General features: G+C 45.3%; 1 protein-coding gene across 6 annotated transcripts in view; it reads left to right on the forward strand.

Moving 5' to 3' along the window:
* Positions 1-14,149, forward strand: part of RIPOR3 (RIPOR family member 3) — a 52,605-nt gene extending 38,456 nt beyond the window's left edge. For all 6 annotated transcript variants that reach the window (XM_031046972.2, XM_031046974.2, XM_031046975.2 and 3 more), the window contains 11 exons: positions 4,067-4,196; positions 4,539-5,117; positions 6,163-6,302; positions 6,925-7,057; positions 7,774-7,882; positions 9,043-9,204; positions 9,358-9,516; positions 10,576-10,778; positions 11,039-11,122; positions 12,055-12,145; positions 13,180-14,149. In XM_031046972.2, coding sequence (XP_030902832.2) covers positions 4,067-4,196; positions 4,539-5,117; positions 6,163-6,302; positions 6,925-7,057; positions 7,774-7,882; positions 9,043-9,204; positions 9,358-9,516; positions 10,576-10,778; positions 11,039-11,122; positions 12,055-12,145; positions 13,180-13,280 — 1,891 coding nt within the window. In that variant the 3' untranslated portion in view covers positions 13,281-14,149. The remainder of the gene's footprint in view (positions 1-4,066; positions 4,197-4,538; positions 5,118-6,162; positions 6,303-6,924; positions 7,058-7,773; positions 7,883-9,042; positions 9,205-9,357; positions 9,517-10,575; positions 10,779-11,038; positions 11,123-12,054; positions 12,146-13,179) is intronic.
* Positions 14,150-15,191: the final 1,042 nt, after the last annotated feature.

Here is a 15,191-nt window from a genome sequence, read left to right on the forward strand (position 1 = left end):
CTCAGTGAGATGGGCATTTCTGGGGCATTTGGGACAACTATCACCCAGCTTTTAGAGCTGGCAACAGCAGAGCTGGGAACAGGGTTAGTGGTGACACATTTTCTTTGGGAGTTAATCCCCACTTGGAATGTTTCAGTGTACAAGAACTCTGTCTCTGTGTCTCTGCTATGTTTAAATTTGGTGAAATGTGTTGGTATCCTACCAAGTCAGTTCTCCAGAGCAGCTCTGTGCAGAGCTGGCAGGCTCCTCTCTGACAGCCTATTTGCTGAAGCTGCTTACAGAGAAGAGAAGTTGTGTGGTGATAACTCAGGGTGTTTGTATTTTTCAAAGGCAGAGCACTCAACAGCTGCTTTTTTCTTTGGTTTAAGAATAACTAAACAAATCCAGCTGATTTGCCCAAACTTCCCCGAGAGGCAAGCTTTCAATCTAGACCTGCTTTGTGAGAAATCCAAGTGTGGATCAGTCTTCCACTTCTAAATGTATATTTTCTTTAAATAGACCACTAGTCTTCTGGGCTCTAACAAAAGTTCCTTCAGCTCCTTTATAGATTATGCCATGAATGACCTTGGGCCTGTTGCAGAACGGCTTTTTTGGCCAGTTTGGCAGAAGACTTTGGTTTTTCTGCCAACCTAAATAGCAGTCTGAATTCTGTGTCTCACATGGAGGACAAAGAGAAAGCCTGTATTCTCTTTACAGAACTTCAGTTAGCACCCTGTCCTGGGATCTAAGGGTGCCAGCCAGCCAGAACCACTCTTGTGCTTTCTGCCTGCTTTGAGCATGTGCTGGCCTGGCTCACAGGGCTTTGTGGAGTAGGAGGAAAAAAACCTTAAGGGGGAATAAGAAAGAAAAGTCTGTTTTTTCTGGATACAAATCTACTGACAGTTTTGCTCTTACAGATGAAAACTTACATGACTGGGTAGTTACTCCTGGAGGTATCTTTAGCCATTAGTCCACATCTGTGCTTCTGATGGAAACGTGCTTTTTGGTGGGAGTGATGTTTCATAGCTTAGTCTTGTGTTCAGCTGTACTGACCTTGAAGCTGGTGCCTATTATGCATTAGGGGGTAGGTGAAACCTAACAATAATCGCACTGTTCAAGTTGTATGGGCATTTTCACTGGTGTTCAGTAGGAAAAAAGAAATCTCATGATTAACAGAGAGTTCAATCCAGTTGACCAGAATTGGTGGTGCTTTGATTTAATGGAAGTGTGGCTTTGCAGGCTTAATAGTGGGATTCAGACAGGTCTATCCACTGAGTCCTTCTGGACAGTGGTGTTTACTACATGGAGGGACTGGACAGAAGGGGAGTGATTAGGACACAGTTTTGGCAGTGAGAGAAAGGAAGGTAGGCCCTGTGGGGCTGAGGACTGAATTGGGTTCAGCTCTGATAATGCTCTGTCTGATTACTTACATTCTGAGAACACAAACCAGGGAGTGTCCTCCTCACCCAATGGAAAAATGCAGCAAGGCCAGAGAAATGACAGAAGTCTCAAGTGTTTAATCCCACCACAGCCTTGGTGGTTGTGACGAAACAGTATCTCGCTGGGAATCCATGCTCAGTGCTGGCAAGGCTGAGGTACCTCAAATGCATGTGGATGCAAAGCTTCTGATGTCATGGTTGGTTTAATCTAGGAAACAGGAGCTCTAATGAGTTGTAAACCCCTTCAAGGTCAGGCTGGGGCTGTGTGTGTCCTGAGCACTAAAGTCCTGCAACAGTGCTAAGGTAAGCTAAGGGGAAGTTTTGTACTACCTTCAGATTGCCTGGATGGCATTGTAGTGTCATGCATTTAATGCCAATATTGTAATTAGTCATAACCAAAGGCCAGCATGTTTAGCAATACAGAAATAGAATTGGGGCAACAAAGATGATCAGATGTGGGGCCATTTTTAACAGAATTTCTCAGTCTTGGAAAGGTGTTGATGGATAACACTGCACAGGCATAGCGATGTTCACTGTGGGGAATGTGGAAAGTAAACGGTTAGCCACCATTTTAGTACAGCCACAAGAGACCCCCATAGCAAAATACTTGTTCCACAATTTCAAGTGAAATACATAGTGAGGTTTTTGCAAACTTGACCTCTGCAGAGAGTTTTGTGTCAATGATTTCGGGAAGTGACCAGACAACCTAAGGAAAAGCGTGCGACAACTGAAGGCAATAGTCTGCTTGTGAAGTCTGCTGCATGACAGGTCTGAGCTATGGATTGCCTCAGATTTGAGTGTGTGTCTGGGGAAAACCTACTAGATTTGACTTATTTCCTGTGCTTTTCCCCTGAAAATCCCTTGCTGGCTTCTGTCAGTGTCAGGGTGCTGGGAGAGACGGATTCACAGCTCTGGCCCAGTATGGTGTTCTGTTTGCTATATAAATGTGGAACAAGACAATGTATCATGCCCAAAGAGCTTACAAGGGGAGAATAGATGCTTTAGAGCAGATTTCATTCTTCACCCATTGCTTTGCTCTCTCACCTTGTAATCTTGCAGTAACAGGGAGTGTGTGCTTGGCTGGAGGCAGCTCAATAGTGATATTGTGCCAGTGGGTTTCAGTAATTGGCAGAAGGGCTAAAGAGGTTGAGGCTGTCATTCCTGCCCCTTTCCTCCAAGGTGTCATTTTGCATTGCTATACTAAAAGGTGAAAATGAAAAATCTGAGGAATGACTGTGACTCTTCTTAAGAAATGCCATGGACAGGGTTCATAATTTGCTTCCATCAGTAAACATAGGAGGCTTTGCCTAAAAGGCTCTCACTGTCAGAAACCTGATTCATGTGCTGCATGGTGAGCCAATGCAGATGGTGGTTGATGTGACTCCATGGAACTGGCCTGCTTGAGGAACCCCAGCTGGGTGACAGTGTTCATATAAGACAATTAACCTGCATTAGGTGAGCTCACAGAGCAATACCTCCATGCTGAGGAAGACAGTGGTGTGTGACACTGCAGGATGCTGCTGAGACTCGGCCCTGTGCAACAGGAGAAGCTGGAGAGAACTGGAGCTCTGCTTTTCAGCTTTTGCTTGAGAGCAGAAGTTCCACTCCATGTAATTGATTAGTCCTTGTGATTGTTTGGATCTTTTCAGACTTGTCGTGGTTCTGTGCTGTACAGCTGAATGCAGCTGACTTTATCCTACTTTTTGTTTATTACATTCATATCTGTGAGATTACACATTTGTTATAAACCACTAAGTTGTTTTCAGAATGCCAGCGCCTAAATGGTAAACCAAACTCACTCATCATGCCGCAGGGCATATTGGTGGGGAACAAAAGTAATGTGTAATAAAACCCCCCAAACTTGCTTTAAGTAACTTAAAATATGCTCTCCCTCTCCTGGTTAGCCGAGTTGAATTTTGGGAGGCAGTTTGTCCAAGTTGCCTTAGACTCTTTGCAAAGGAGTTGGGAAATTAATGGCTGTCACATAGTAGGTAAGTGGGAATTCTTTAGAGTGGGACTTGTCAATCTCTTCTAGACTATATCCAGTATCCTCTGGGAACTGGACTTGTCTGTGACTGTATGAACCACACAACTTGCCATATCCCAGCACACAGATTTCCTCTGCCAGTCAAAATGGTTGTTTATTAATATTTGAAGGATAACGAAGGTGGGGTTTTTAGTAGCTTTCCCAGGTGCTGTGTGCTCTGCAGGGGGGAAATTCACAGCAGTTTTCCTTTATTACATGTCTTATAACTCCTTCTGATGTCGGATGTGGTGTACATCTCGCTATTTGTCCAGTGGCTGCTGGCAAGCAGCTGATGCTGTACTTGCCAGCACTGTGTAGGACATGGCAGGGGGACAGAGAGTGCTTCAGATTTATGGCCTGTTGGGCTCCTATTCCCAAAACTGTGGCACATGCCTCTGTCTAAAGGGTGTTGAGAATTCCGTGTAAAACACAGAATCTTTTTGCCTACCTCGTTCTCTGGTGCAATCAAAGGTATTGGTCAGAGAGGCAGTTTGGCTTTCCTTTTATTCCCTGTGTTGTTTATTAAATGTCACAGTTCAATCCTAACAGCTATTCCTGCTGCTAAATGATTCTGTGCTTTCCGGACTTACTGACACTTGGGTCTTTGTGTCTCCTTCTTCAGCCCCTTTGACACAGAGAACCTGTTCTTGTCACCTGGAACCACTGCCAAGTTTTCTGTGAGTAGCAGGAAGAGCTCATTATACAACTGGACCCCACCAAATACTCCCAGCTTCAGAGAGAAATACTACCTGGTGAGTATGCTGAGGAGAGCAGAATGCAAAGCACAGACCTAAGACTTGACTCATTCATTCAAGAAGGGTTTGTTTTAATGGTTGTTTTATATGACCCTTTTAAATCTGCCATATATCTCAAGTGCTAGTACCATCACTGATATGTTCACCTAACCATTAAGCCTTCTCTTGCCAATTTACACTGGCCTGGCTGCCTTGTGCAGAAGAGCCCTGTGGTTTTGATCAGTTGGGTGTGTACATTTCCAAGAACAGGTATCCACAGTTCTCTTAGTTCTCTATCTTTGGTGGTATCTCATGCTTTTCAATTGTCTCTGTGCTCACTGTTGAATCTGTTTGCTGCAGTCTGTTTTGCAACAAAGGCAGAGCCAAGCGGATGGAAGTGATGCTCAGCCTCCCAGCATACTGAGCTACTTGGCTGCCTGTGATTTTGATGTGCATGGGAGGAGCAAGCCTTGCACACCGGCAGAGACAAGCGAGGCGGACTCGTTCAGCTCCGAGGATCAGAAAGGGACGGAATCCAGAACTGCAACTCCAGCTCTAGACCACAGGACGTTGCCATTGGTGATGATCCAAGAGACTTGTGCAGAAGAGCGGCAGCATCCTCTTCCAGATCACACAACTCTGGATATCCTGAAGAAGACGCCGTGTGTGGATGGATTTCCAAGTAACCCACCGAGTTTTCTGAGTCGTCACAAAGGTGGAGATGCTCTCCACCGGACCAGAAACCACCGTCTGACAGAGCATGAAGACTTCAGCCAGAAAAGCTTGAATACTGCAAATGACCTAAAGCTAGACGGACATACAAAGTCAATTGATAAGACTCTCCAAGAAGTGTTAGATTTGCTGAAATCACATAATGTGGTGCAAGCCCAGCTGGAGAAATTGGAATACCAGGTTTCATCTCTGAGGGATAAATTAAAGGTATGTTGCAGTTTTAGATGGTGTAGCTCCCACCGTTAGTCCTAAAACTGCAGAGGTTCCACGACTGTAGTGGATTTGAGTTAATGATATAGCAATAGCAATGCTCCCAGAAAGTAAGTTTGGCCACCAGAGGTCAGGCACTACTCGGAAAAGACAGCCCTGAGAGCTGACTACACCGGAGCCCGATGTTGCACAGCTCCTCTCAAGAGACAGCCCTCAGGTGCTGCGTGCAGGTCGGTAAATGGGAAAAAGAAATTAGGAAGTTGCCTGCAGTCAAAATGGAAGCGAGCCTGGGCTCAGCAGGATGTGGACAGTGTGCGACAGCCTCTGCATTGTGTCTGCTTCTAAGTTTTGTTAATGGTTTCAGATTTAGTGTACCCGGAGATGACTGCATCAGTTCAAACCAAATGTTTCTCCAGGGTCCCCCAGGTTTTGCAGGCAGCTCAGACTGTCTGACAAGTTGTATGATGCTGAAAACATTTCTTTCTTTGGAGGAAAGGTCTTGGAGAAGAGCTTTCTGCAAGCAGTGGGTTATAATGCAAATCTGAGAGCACTGTATGTGGGATTGATGTGCAGAGTTGGGAGAGAAGATACTGTAAGGCTTCCTCTGAGGTCTGGAATAATAAATGGTTTTAACCAGTGCTCTCACAGCAGCCTTTCCAAGGGGAAGAAAGTTACTGGCCCCATGAAGTCCATTATTATTATCAAAGTTCTTGGTTACTACTGGAATGTAACAGACCCCTACGATAGTTACTTCAAGATCTAAAACAGGGAGTAAATGAAAATGGCACAAGATACAGAGGAAATCAGCTCTTATAACAACCTGAACAGACAGGGAAATCCAGAGAGGAATACAGACAGATCCTAATTAGAACACTCTTTTTGGATCAGTCTGGAGCAGGAGGTAATGTTCCTGGTGGGGTAGGAATGAAATCAGAAAAGCAAATGTATTTGTTATTAAGAGTGACCGGAAAAACTGCCAAGAACTCATGCAGAATTGCTTGATAACTACAATAACAGCATCTTCCCTCTCATTCCATCACAGCTAAAGCCACTTCATCACAAACACTCATCTATGGAAAGCTTAATGGTGGAGACAGTACTGGAAAGTTTTGACTTTTTAAATGCTGACTGCAGCGCTGATGAGCTCTCGTTGTTCGGAAGCGTACGGACAGCCAGTATCAGGTACGTGTCTGCAGCACTTCCTTATGGGGGGTAAGGAGGGCTGATCCTGGGAATGCCTCCTAATACACTGTGCTTGCCTTGCACAGTTGAGTAATAACTGTGCAGAGCTGCTACTGGTGGGAACATCCAGGGCATAAACCAATTGCTCTGAATACCCTGAGATTCAGACAACCACAGAGTGGGATGGAACTGCCTAATGTGTAGGGCTGCTAGAAACAGGCTGATCAGGATGATACAAGCCAGTGCTGCCCTATCTATGAGTAACTTACAGAGCTCTTCTGCTTGTTGCTTCATTTGAATTCAGTTTTGCAAGTTGTGCACTGAAACTGAACATTCCAGAGCTATGAGCCTGATCCCGAGAGACTTATTATACTCCCAGTATCAACGAGTTGGGAGACACCACAGGATTTGTCTATGTGCTACTTCTGCACCTCACCTGCTGCAAACGAGCAGTCCTCATGTTTTTAAGAAGTGTTATCAGTGCAATAAAAAAAGGCTGAGATCTGTTGAATGCCACAGGGTTTGTACTTCTGCATCTTGCTTGCAGGCTGCTACTGAGACTGTGCATCTTTAGCCTATTTAGCTATGAGAGTCTTAACTCTTTCTTTTGTTTCCTCAACAGCACATACAATGACAACACACTGCAGTCCCTGAGCTGTGACACGAGAACAGAAACAAGAGATGTAACTACAGGTGATGACAACTTAGACACACTTTTGGTAACTCATCTGAAGCTCTGCAAAGGCCTTTTGCAGGTAAGGAACAGCCTGTGGTTTTGATTCCAGTTACAAAAATGAATACGTAGATGGTTCCTTTATAAAAAGAGGCTCAGAATAGAAACTGAGTCCAGAAATGCAGTGTGCATGCTCAGAATGTGTCATACAAAACTCATGCTTTATTTCAGCCTCTGGGTTTTGCTGAAGCTCTAGGTAATACCTTTGTGTCCCAAGCAGGCTGCTAATGCAGTAGGGCAGATTTGAGTTGAATTGTGTACTAAGTAACAGGGGATCAATTTCTTAATGAATGAAAACTGCTACTTCTAGAATGCAACTGGCAGCATGTAGGCAAGAAAGAACTCCTGCCTCCCCTTGAGACCTCATTCCTCAATTAATTTCAGTTACAGTGCTCAAGCACATTATCGTCCTCCAAGTATTACCTCTGATGAGGATGGGCAGCAGAGGACAGTGTAACAATTAGTATTGATCTGCTGTGCAGTTGTCAATGAACAGGGTGGAGGAGGAACGAGTGCCAGCCAGCCTGTGCCAGCACACTGTGATTCACTCATCCTGTTCTGCTGAGAAGCTTTGCAGTCAGGACTCACCCATGCCATGATGGGCAAAGAGGCCTTTTGAGAGCAGCTGTGTGTTTTCTCATAGATTACAGGAGATTGATTCCAAGAACAAACCCTCATTCATCTTGTGCTCGATGCTGCCTTTGTTCCAGCTGCTAAGATAAGCATGTTGTGTTTCAGAAACTGAGCTCACCCAGTGTAGCCCAGGTTGTCCAGAAGAGCATCCTGGAAGAAGTGTCAGAGCAGACGCGGGTCCTGGGGGATGTCTTGGATCTGTCTGTTGAAGAAAGTGAGTAACTGCTTTGTTCCAAGGCATGGCTGGGCTGAGGTGTGAGAGGGGCAGGTGACTCTGCTTGAGCTTCTCCAGACATGTCAGGTTTCATCCTGAATTTCTTACCCATTCACATCATTAAACCAGCTCTTAAGCTTGGATTCTTAGGGAAAACAGGGCTCATTGTTTTTCCTCTGCAAGGAAGGAAAGGATTTCAGGAACTTTGTCTCAGACCTAGTAGCTGAACTGGTTTGCCTTAGAAACAGGGATGTTGTGGATGATGGAGTTTGCAGTCAAAGAACAGCGTAACAGCCTTATTAAAATCCCCTTTTATGTCTCTGCTTACTGCATAAAAGCAAACAGCCCGAATGTGCAAGGAAAGTTTAGTGTGCAGTTTTCCCCATCTCAGGCCTTCCCACTACTCAATCACTTCCATTGACTGCTGAAGGTGACAAAATGATAACGGCCCAGTGGGAGGCTGAAGACTTTGGGTCTCATCTTGGTAAATAGAATGGCAGGAATACAGGTTTTAATTGGAAGTATTTGCTGACACATTTTATGCTGAAGGATGTCAGAATAAACTCTTCCCTGGAGCAAAGCTCTGAAAGGCCTGTGGTATGGCATGATGAGGAGAGTGTAGGAGTCTTAAATGCAGAACACAAAGGTAAGAGTGTGAAAGGGTTTAAATAATAGCAAGGAGCCACAGGATATTGCTTCAAGTGCTCTTCTTCAAGTGCTTTTTCCTTTGAAGGAAACCCTGCCTCAGCCTCTGGACTGAGGTTCAGAGTTCTCCACTTGCGAAGGTACAGAAGACAGGATCTCTAAAGTGCTTGGAAATGGCACAGCTCTGGGTGATAGAAATGGAAACAGTTCAGCTCACAAAGTGCTTCTGAAACTTGACTTGGATAAAATGAATGAACACAAGGCAGAGGAGCTGCTATCTCATTCAGGTCTTGTAATGACAGTTTAGGAGTTTGGCCCAAGCCTGGTGAAATCAGTGCTTGCAGATGTTAAAATACTGGCAGCAAATCTCCAGCTTTGAACAAATCAGTCCCATCCACACAACACAAACACAACTCAATGCTGACACATCTCTACATATGCCATCTGCTGCCTCTTTTCTCATGTGAAATCCAAAATCTGCTAGAGCTCACTGTCTTTAAAATGGGATTTTTCAGTTCTTCAGAAGACTAAGAAGAAGAAGCAGTACCTGAAGATCTGGAGTGACCTTGCAGAGCCCAGCAGCATCTTGTTTGCTTCAGCAGAAAGATTCCGTCACGTGCTAAAATACACCCTGATGCTCAAAGTGAAGGAGAAATACCCCTGTCAGTTAGAAGCAGGTACTGAGCTGCCACTCAGGTTTCCTTTTGTTGTATGGCTACACATTGTCTTTTTGCACTTTAAAACTAAACTACAACTCTGCCTTGTTTGAAGCTGTTTACATTTAACCAACCTTTCTTTTTCTCCTTTGTTCTTTCCCATGCTGCTTCCAGTGCTGCAGAGGCTGCTAGAGCAGATTGTTACCTGTGATGGGCTGCTCCCCTGCCTGCCCCTCCAACCAGAACTGGTGACTTCATTCCAATTTTACAGCTACCTGGAGAAGCACCACATCACCAGCCTGGAGAAACACTTGGGAAAACTTGCTAAAGAAGGTAAGGGCAGTGCTTGGCTCCTTCCCTTGAACTGACAAGCCCAGCAGCTGGCTGCTACTCTCCAGGTTATTACTCAGGATCCACTTTCAGAGCAGAAAGCTGCCCAACCATTGTATTGACAATTTGTTTCCTTTTTAATTCCCCTTATGACCATATAATTTTACTTAGAACAGGAAAGACAAGCCTGGCTCCCACATGTAACGAGGTAAAAACAAAGCAGAGGTGGGAAGATGGATTTCTTAAGTGCCCTAAAAAGTGGCTCTGTAATAGTCTGAAGTTCAAGCAGAAACAGCAATCATCTAGGGCTGGCTTCAGGGACTGAGTAAATAGCAAACAGTCACACAGAGCTGCAGACATTACCTATGTCTGGTTACAGCTGCAGTTTCAGCGGTTACACATGTAGCATGAGTCCAGCACATGACAGCACTTACGGCTTGGTCTGCGTCACAAAAGAATTACTTTAAAAATAGTCCTGATATTGGCTGCATCTTCAGTCTTGTTTTGATGCAGATGAGTCATCTGTGGCAGGCCTGAGGTCGCTGCTGGCCAGTGAGGAAGTCCTGGGATGTTCTTCAAACTGGAATTGCAAATCCAGTGCCTGAGCTCATCTTTTTTTTAAGAGACAGAGGATTTTCTCTTTGACCAGTACAGCAAGATCTGCCAGGGATGGGTACAGCGTTTTGCTTAATGGTGTTTTCTTTACTGTGGGACTGGTCTGCTTGTCCTGACACCCAAAGGCATAGGAGTAGGTGCAGTTCTTCAGCACCGCATATTGCACTTGATGTACCCAGGGCTTCACTGCACTCCATGAGCTAGTAGTGTGAAATAATCTCTGCTCCATTCATCTTAATGTCTTGGCATAGGAGGAAATGAAACAATGCCAGGGAGAGAAGACAGGATGGCCAAAGGGCCAGTTGTCCTGATTTGCTTCCTGCCACTCTTGGCTTGCGTCTTACCCTTGTGAACAACTGCTGGTGGTGAAAGGAGACAGAATTAGAGGGCTTTGCCTTCTCGTGGTACTGCCTTCAGCTGTCAGTGACGCTGCCCTTTCTCTTGCAGTGATGCTGATCGAGGAGCTGCAGTGCCCTGGGCGGCTGAAGACTCTTAAGAAGCTGAAAGGAAAGCGGCTGAACCGGCTCCAGCCGCTGCCGCAGACGTTGCGGCTCCTGGGGCTTCTGCAGCTGGATGACAACCACCGCGTCAGCAAAGCGGCCACGGCCTGTCTGTGCCGTGCGGCGGCGAGCCGGAACTGCAGGGAAAAGGTAAAGGCTGAAACCTTCCCGGCTTGTCTAAATGGATGCTGAAATACACGGATCTGGTGCCCTGGAACAGTGCTGCTGTCTGCTCTGACCTCCCAACTAGAACCTACTCGAGTACTAGTACCTACTCAGTACTCAAGTGACTTGTCCATGTCCGTTACTCAGTTTCAGCTTGGTAACACCAACAGTACTTAGGTCAGGTTGAATTTCAATGTGTGATGATGCTGTAGTTTATAAAACCTTTCTTTTTCTTTTCAATTCAGGCTCTCTTGTTTTACACTGATGCTTTAGCTGACTCTGACACAAGACTTCAGCAAGCTGCTTGTTTGGCTCTTAAAAACCTCAGAGTAAGTATATGGGCAAAACTGCCACATGCAAAAGTGCATCTGGCTTTAGTTTTCAAGCCAGTAGGGTTGCTTTTTCAGCTTCCTTGTCTTAGGAGTTAATGAATTTTTTGACTGCCAAAGTTCCAAACTATTTATGCTGCTATTCAAAAGGCGGCAGCAGCACAGGGAGCTGCAAGGATCTGGGAGTGTCTCCATTTGACATGAGAGGCACAGTACAGTGGTAGAAAGAGTGTTTTACCCTGTACAGCATTGTTGTTGGTGAAGGACAACAGCCACTGCCTGACTGGGAGACATCTTGCAGGCAGAAAAATTAGCCCCAGTGAGCTGTACATGGAGCTGGTTCTAAAGCTTTAACTGTAGAAACTGAAAGTTAAATCAGTTAATCTCATATTCAACACTAGCTGATTATAGCCAGAAAATAACAGTAACATTTGCATCACTGCTGAGAGAAGCTGCCAGAACAGATGTAAAGCTTTCCAGCCGCCACAGTTTGGTAGTGAGTTTGCATACAAGGCATTACTGTGAGCACAGTTTCTACAAACAAGTCACAAGACAGGCCCAACAAATCATAGCATCAGCTAGGTTGGAAAAAACCTTTAAAAATCAGAGTCTTGTCCTCAAAATCAGCTTTGTAAAGCAACTACTGCCCTTTCAGACAAGGTCCTGACTGGTTTGTGCTGATTTAATGGTGCTGCAGCAGTGATGTGTACCTGGGAACTTTTGCACTTTTTCTATGCCCTGAAACAGGAGAGGAAGTATCATTCCTTCTTAAATTACTGAGCATGATCATAACTGATGTGTTTGGGGGTGGGTGGGGAGGGAAGGAAGGTGACAGTAGAACTTGGATGCAAGAAGAGGTGAGAGTCAGTATTGGATGTGTTTAGCTTGCTTGCTGAAGAGCTACTCTTGCAAACTGTTCTGTTCTCACACAGGGTGTTGAAAGCATTGAGCAGGTTGCCCAGTTGTGCCAGTCTGAAGCAGAGGAAGTGAGGAATGCAGCCAGAGAAACAACACTGTCCTTTGGTAAGTCTGTAACATGAAATAGTGCAGCACCAGAACAGGCCTGAACACATCTGGGACAATGAAACTTTTATCAACAGCTACTTCATAAACACTGAGATAAACTTTGTACCACATGTAATAACCACAGGCTCCGTTAGTCTGCAGAACAGGACCAAGGCCATCACTGCAGGATAAAGTACTTTAAGAGCCACTAACCTTCCTTTTAAGGTGGCAGGTAGTACTGATGGTGCTGCTTAACAGTAGCCCTGGCATCAGCAACATTCTCCTAGATTTTGTACCAAGGACATTAGAACCTGGCAGGTCACAATAAAGCCTCTTCCAGCTCTGAGATTAGTGAGGATGACTGAAAGGTCTCTTAAATGTAACAAAAGAACAACAGGCTTCTTTGGGGCTGGTGATCTTGTTTCGCCACCTACAAACTGACTGGTTACTTCTAATCTTGATACTCCGATTCTTCTGCAAATGGTTCCACTCTGAATACTGGAGGGGCAGAGTGCGAACAAAATGGTTTTACACTGGCCCGTGTCCTGTTCCTTCACCTGGACTCAGCAGACCTGCAGTGGAGTGGACCTTCAGTGATGAAACACGGATGTTCTCTGTGTGCTGCTATTGGTACTTGTGCTTCTGCTGAGGGCAAAGAGCTGCCCAGGCTGACTCTGCTGAGCAGAGCTGCTGAGGAAGGTGTCCAGTTTATTCAGGAGGTAGCAGTTTCCCTCTTCAGTTCACACTTAGTTCTGGGGATCTCCAGACTTGCTTCTCGGAAACACTCAGATTCACGTGCATTACACAAGTTTTCCAGCTGTGATGTTCCAAGTTGTTACTCATGTGGAAATGTTTACAGAAAGCCTGATTTTTCCATGGTGGCTTCAAGTAGTTTTTGGGAAATTATTCCCTTAGAAATGTGTTTGTCACTACTGAGAGTTCTTGTTGTTCTGAACGAGGTCACAACAGCAGCATTTAAAGAGAATCCTGGTTTTTAGTGTTTCTGGCTACTTTCTCATCCTCAGTGTGGGCTGTCTTCTCTTTCCCCACAGGTGAACAGGGCAGGCAAGCCTTTGAGAAGATGGACAGGATTTGCTGTGAACTTAGAGACACCGTACAGCAAGAGGCTGAAATCGAAATCACAGTATTTTAGCAGCAGAGACAAGGAGCCACATCATGGTGTTCCCACAGCCACACATGGGTACCTGAGGAGCTGGTTGTGGTGTTCATCAATACCTGGTTTACGTATGTCCTGCTTAAGTAAGCACAGATCTATTCCCAAAGGGGCAGTTTGCAGTCTGCATGAAGCAGGTGGGATTACTTCTTTACTGTCTCAACATATGATGAAATACCAAGTGCTGGACAAATGAAAACTGTGATCTCTCAGAATATGGAACCAGGTTGAGTTAAACTCCCCATCTTACTGGAATCAGCTGCCCCTGCTCAAGAGCTATTTTTCTGTGAAGTCTTCTATTTATTCCTTATAGAGAAATGATCACTCCAGCAGTCCATCTGGAAACCAGCAGACTACCAGGTCATTTACAGCAGCTGCCACATCCCTTAAGGACTATTCGGTGGTATTGCTCGGTGTTTCCTTCCCTTGTACAGTTCAGTTGCCAAAGGAAAGCTTCAACAGCCAATTTCATCATCATCGTGGCTTAGGACAAGGGACTAAGCAAGGACTGACACATGGCTCCTCAGCAGTTACCGTACCTGGCTTGTGCAGGTCTGAGAGACATGGACAGCTCTGGAGCAGTTGGTTTGTTGTTGTTGGTTTTAAATGTATTCATTTAGCCATAGGTCAAAACTTCTCATAATTACACAGCATTGTCAGGCTCCTTACTCAACATTGGCTACCCTCCAGTGAGCTCACTATGAAGAGAAGCCTGGCTTCAGGTAAAATACTTGACAGGGTTTGGCTTTTGTGTGTATATATTTTTATACATAACTTTTTCTATTCAGTATTTATTTGGTGGGTTTCATCCTGTTTTCTACAATTCTAATAAAACATTTGAGACAAGGTCCTGTGTGTGCTCCATAGTGCTGGGCCCAGGCAGACAGGGCAGTAACCCCCAAATGGAAGGCTGCTCTTACCTCTAGTCAGGGTGTCACAGGTCCAGCAGTTCACACAGGCTGAGCTGCTGTTCTGCTGCTGGGGTTGAGTTTGGAGATGTGCAGCTTGCTCACACAGCTGGAGGCTGTACTGAGGAGGGCTGGGTAGCAGGATGTGGTGGTTGGGTCATGCTGCACCATAGCAGAGTGAAACCTCACAGGCTGCTTACCTGTGCTGTGATGCTGCTTTTAATGTACTGATTTTTCTAAAAGGGAAAAGAAGTTCTACTTTGGGAAGTTCTCCACTGCCCCAGGCCTGTCTCCCCCACAGTGCCCTATCCCTGGAAAGGGACAGGGCAGCACAGTCACCTTTCTGCCTACACAAAGCTCCGGTATATAACACCTCTCCATACAACTTTTGACAGTTCTCATTCCAAGCATCTCTTCTCCAGTTGTAGCTTCCCTTAAAGACGTAAACCAGCAGGTAAATCCGCCAACCACCATCACAGTGTGAGTTGCAGGTTAGGGACGTATGGGCCCACCACCCTGTGCCTGCCAACTGGAACTGGCACAACTGGAACTCTTTGAAAACCCTGTCCTTGAGCATTACTACACTTGTGTTACCACACTGATTGCCTGGGCCAAAGTAGTTAAAATATAACTGTTTAAGGTGAAAGACTAGAGCAGGGAGGCAGATATCCTATGACTCTCCCTGACATGGCACTTGCTTCACTTACCTCTCTCTCGCTGGAGCTCTGACCTACATGTAAGTTCTTCCAGTAACGTTTAAATCCAGTTCCTTGCCAGCCCTCACCCAAACTACTACATACATATACAGGACATTGAAACAAAAATGCATACAAGGGGAAGCAACACCACTCGCACGGACCTTCTTTAAAAAAAGAGTTTTATTGTTACAACTAAAATGAGAACTGAAAACTCGTATGGGAAATCATTGAAAAACTGTACAGGTTACTCAGAGACCTGCAACTGTTGTACCAAAACATTGAGC

The sequence above is a fragment of the Melopsittacus undulatus genome, chromosome 10, assembly GCF_012275295.1.
Source record: "Melopsittacus undulatus isolate bMelUnd1 chromosome 10, bMelUnd1.mat.Z, whole genome shotgun sequence".
Taxonomy (NCBI): Eukaryota; Metazoa; Chordata; class Aves; order Psittaciformes; family Psittaculidae; genus Melopsittacus; species Melopsittacus undulatus.